Source organism: Hordeum vulgare, chromosome 3H (assembly GCF_904849725.1).
Source record: "Hordeum vulgare subsp. vulgare chromosome 3H, MorexV3_pseudomolecules_assembly, whole genome shotgun sequence".
Classification (NCBI taxonomy): Eukaryota; Viridiplantae; Streptophyta; class Magnoliopsida; order Poales; family Poaceae; genus Hordeum; species Hordeum vulgare.
In genome coordinates, this window is record NC_058520.1 from 602,679,343 (window position 1) to 602,683,744 (window position 4,402).

General features: G+C 42.0%; 1 protein-coding gene across 2 annotated transcripts; it reads left to right on the plus strand.

Annotated features, from left to right (window-relative positions):
- The first annotated feature begins 3,119 nt into the window (after window positions 1–3,119).
- LOC123441013 (homeobox protein Hox-D9-like) lies at window positions 3,120–4,183 on the plus strand. 2 transcript variants are annotated; one of them, XM_045117542.1, is made up of 2 exons: window positions 3,301–3,644; window positions 3,687–4,183. In XM_045117542.1, the coding sequence occupies exons 1-2, from the start codon at window positions 3,365–3,367 to the stop codon at window positions 3,896–3,898; spliced, it is 492 nt and encodes a 163-aa protein (XP_044973477.1). In that variant the 5' UTR covers window positions 3,301–3,364; the 3' UTR covers window positions 3,899–4,183. The 2 variants fall into 2 exon arrangements, with proteins under 2 accessions (XP_044973476.1, XP_044973477.1); XM_045117541.1 differs by having other exon boundaries at window positions 3,120–4,183.
- The last annotated feature ends 219 nt before the right edge of the window (window positions 4,184–4,402 follow it).

A 4,402-nucleotide genomic window follows, 5' to 3' on the forward strand; every position in this document is an offset into this window, starting at 1 on the left:
CTTTCCTTTTTTAACTCGTGTCTAGATTTTTCTAGCTATACACATTATTAGAGCACACGAAATGTTATATGATAAACTTTTCATGTTTTTCAAATACATGGTATGTATGTTTTATAAATGACGTCTTAATCATTGTTTTGATACACACTAACATTTTCCAATTACAATCTGTACATTGTTTAATGGTACTGACCATTTTTTAAATTATATGAACATCTTTTACACTGACTAATATTTTTAAATTTTTGGAGGATATTTTATAAAACTATGTGAATATTTGTTTCAAATATAACGTACATTGTTTAGTGGAAAGAAAATATTTCAAACCTATGGGAACATTTGTGTACATTGTATATTTCATTAAAAATGTAAGAAACATTTGTTCGAGTCACCGGAATATTTGTTTAAAATGTCACATACATTTTCTTAAAGCTATGAAACATATTTTTCATGAGACAAACATTTTAAGTTTTAAATTACACACAAACTAGTTATCATTTGTTTAATGTAACATATATTTGTTTAAATATAAAAAATATGTCTTTGAGTTACGCAAACATTTTTTGTGCAGTATATAAATATTTTTTTCAATGGGACTACATTTGCATTAAACACGTGACAATTTTTGTATACATCTTTCACTTCTTGGTCACAAACATTTCTGGTTCTCATGATTAAATTTGTTGTATACATCTTTCACTTTTTTTCTAAATCCATTTTATCCTTGCTAAAAACAAATTTGTGTGTGTGTGTGGGTGGGTGGGTGGGTGTAATACTTCAGATAAAATAACAATAAAAAATAAATCAAGAAAATAAAGAAAATTGTGTAGAAAAAAGGGAACAAACATGTGTGACCGAGGGATAATAACGTCAGCGTGACTAGGATGTATCCTCGGCCGTGGCCCGTGTGCCAAATCGACCTCGGCAATACTCTGTGCCCATGGGCCGAGCCCAACTGCACGTAACGCTCTTGCCAGTTTCAGAGTCAAGGGCCAAAAATACTACACCTACGGACTACCTACACAATTAACTTACGAAGCCCTCTCACTAACCAATCACTCTGCCCCGTGATTTCAACCGTGGGTCCCTTCTTCTGGTTTCCAGCCAATCAAATAATGCCACTGAAGCCCGTAAATTCATTCCGTAAAAAATCGTCCGTAGGTGTAGTGTTGTCCGTCAAGGGCTATCTTAAAAAAACGACCAAGTAGTTTTACACCTTTCTGTAGACATTGCATAATCTTCTGCTCCCTTGTAAGCAAATATAAGATTATTTAGATCACTAATAGCGAACTAAACGATCTTCTATTCCTATACATAGGTAGTAAAAAATAATAAATTAATAATCATGTAATATAAATTTTAAAACATGTTAAACTTTAAAAATTGTACTTGCAAAAAAATCTGCATGCATCTTGAAAAAGTGTTCGCGCATTTTTGAAACGAATTTGACTTGGGTTGTCAGAACTGAATATCCTGAGAGGCGGTAGGTTGAGTGATTACCGAACTACATTACTAAGGGCATGTACAATGATTTTATTTTAGAAGTATCACATAGGATAAATATCGATATGAAGCAAAACAAATCACAAGAAATGGCTTGTCTTTCTTTTATTTACCGAAAAGATAACGCCCACACGTGTGGTGGTTTTACAACCCGTCCACACACATGGATTGTCGTTCATTGGTTGTTGCACGAATCTTGACAACTTTTGTCTGAATTTCGTTGCCACGTAGGACTCAACTGCTGTGTGGACGTTTAATCACTTCGCCCGCACACCCGTTTCTCTTTCAGCGGATTTTTTTGGTTTCGAGCTTAAAAATATTTTATCTCCTAATTAAAAAATCTAATTAAAAATCCCTTTTCACCATTAAATCCGCCTCGACGAGATCTTCAAAACTAGATCCCATGTTGATATGTTCCGATGAAAAAAAAATTGTCTAAAAGTTATCATGATATTTACACAGTAGTTGTCATAGTGTTTACATTAAAATTGTCATGACATGTTCTATCTATATTTTCTTCTAGATTTAAAGCTACAATTATATTTTCAACTATTTTTATGGCATTTTTTATTAATTGACCATGGCAATTTTTAGTAATTAACCATGGCAAATTTAATGCATGGATCACGACAATTTTTAGTAATCCATCATGATAAATTTAGTTTATAGATCATAGCAATTTTAGTTTTTTGACCATGACAATTCCAGTACTTTAATCATGGAAATAATTTATATATGAACCATGACAAATTTAAGTGCATGTATCATGACAAATTTAAGTAATTCACCATATAAGTGTACATACATACCTATTAGCGCTTTCGTCTGTACTGTGTTGAAAAACGTAATTCACCATGACAAGTCTATTTTTTAATTCTTTGTTTTATAATATGTCAAAATTACTTTTAAAGATAGAAGAAAAAAATAGTTAAAATATATCATTGCAACTTCAATGTAAACAATATGACCATTCATGTGCAATAGAAGTGGCAACTTTTAGTTGAAACATACTGATATGATATTTAGTTTCTAAGATCTCGCTGCGATGTATTTAATGATGAAAACAGATCTTCAATTGAATTTTTCATTTAAAAGGTAAAACATTTTAAAACCAGAAAATTCAAAAAGATTCATAAATGCATGCGTACGGTGACGTGCCTGCAATGTCCTAGCCACCGAACATGCGGGCTGTGTTTTGAGACGTCCGGACGTACCCGTGCGGACGGACCTGGGTCGATGTCGCACAGGACATACGGAGGTACCTCCCACCTGTCACACATGTGATAGATATTGCGATAATAAAGATATGATCTCTTAAATAATATGTTTCAGCATATATTTAGGAATATCTAGTTATGAGAGCTAGGGCTAGGACAAGGAAACATCACATTGTACATCAGTTCTTGCTGTCTTATGAGTACATGATAATGGCAACGTGCACAAGCCATTTCCCCTTTCGCCTCTCGGGGAAACCACTCCCGACCTGCCCCCAACCCGAGCCGTGAGCTACCGACAACGGCCTCCAGCGGCAGGCCAACGCGGCCCACGCGCTCCGCTCCACTACCTACTGCGCCACACCAAAACCCACCGCAGACCGCTTCCCTCCCCGACGGACGGACAGCGCAGCGCAGCTTCCGGCCACGCCACGACGCGCGGGCGTGGCGCCCTGCCGTCCACGGATCCGCCGTCGATCTGGAAGGCCGACAAACGCCGCCCCGCTTCCCTTTCCGCTGCTGCCCACTGGAAGATTAAGTACCGCTCCCCGAGACAGTCAGCTCCACTCCCTCCCTCACTCACTTCCACTCGAGCTCCCACTCCCATCCCCATCACCAACCTCTCCCACTCCCACCCCCACCCCCACATGGCCATGGCTCCCCACCCACCGGTCCTCCTCCTGCTCCTGCTCCTCCTCTCCGCGCTGCTCCCCGATGCGGCGCGGGTGGCCGGCGCCGAGGAGGACGCCGGCGTGACCATCGTGCGCAAGGACGGCACGACCTGCACGCTCTGCGCCTCCTGCGGCAACCCCTGCAACCCCACCCCGGGGTACAGCTACCCCTCGCCACCTCCTCCGGCTCCGGTCACCCCCGCGGCGCCTGTATTACCGCCTCCCACTTCCTACCCCGCTCCCTCCGGCGGCGGCGGTGGCTACTTCTACCCTCCGCCCACCGGCGGGTACGGAGGAGGCGGCGGCGGCGGCCAAGGAGGACAAGGTGGAGGCGGAGGCGGTGCGTACCCGACGCCGCCGCCGCCCAACCCGTTCCTGCCCTACTTCCCCTTCTACTACTATAGCCCGCCGCCCCAGCACACGGCCAAGAGCTCGTCGCCGGCCGTCTCGTCGTCCTCCGCGGCGACTACACTGCTGCTGCTCGCGCTCTCTGGGCTCCTGCTGTGGTGAGGAGGACGACGGTGAGAATGCGAGGTAGATCTGCCGGTAAATGCGCTGTCTTTCACACTCCGAAGGCAGTGACTACACTGGCTGGCTTCATGTGCACTGCAGTAATTTTCAATTTTATTTATTTATTCACCACTGTAATTCCTCATCTTCTTTTTTTTTGCTCCTCCCTACGCTCCGTTTCTGTGATTCATGTGCCGCTATATAGTAGAACTATATATAGGAGACCGTACCAAGTGTAAAACAAGGGCGACTAATAATAAGCACCAGTGCTGGTTTATATATATATATATATTATATATATATATATATATATATGGATCTGGTAATTAAGATATGCGTTCATGTCTCTCTCTCAATGATTACTTGAGGCGTTGGCAAAGCGAATGTGCATCATATGGTGGGCAGACACGAAGGCACTGTATGGATCTGATTGAAATGTCATGGTGGTTCCCATGACATCTCCCACCGTGTGCTAAAGCCGGCTGACAGTTCTTCAGTCTTCAC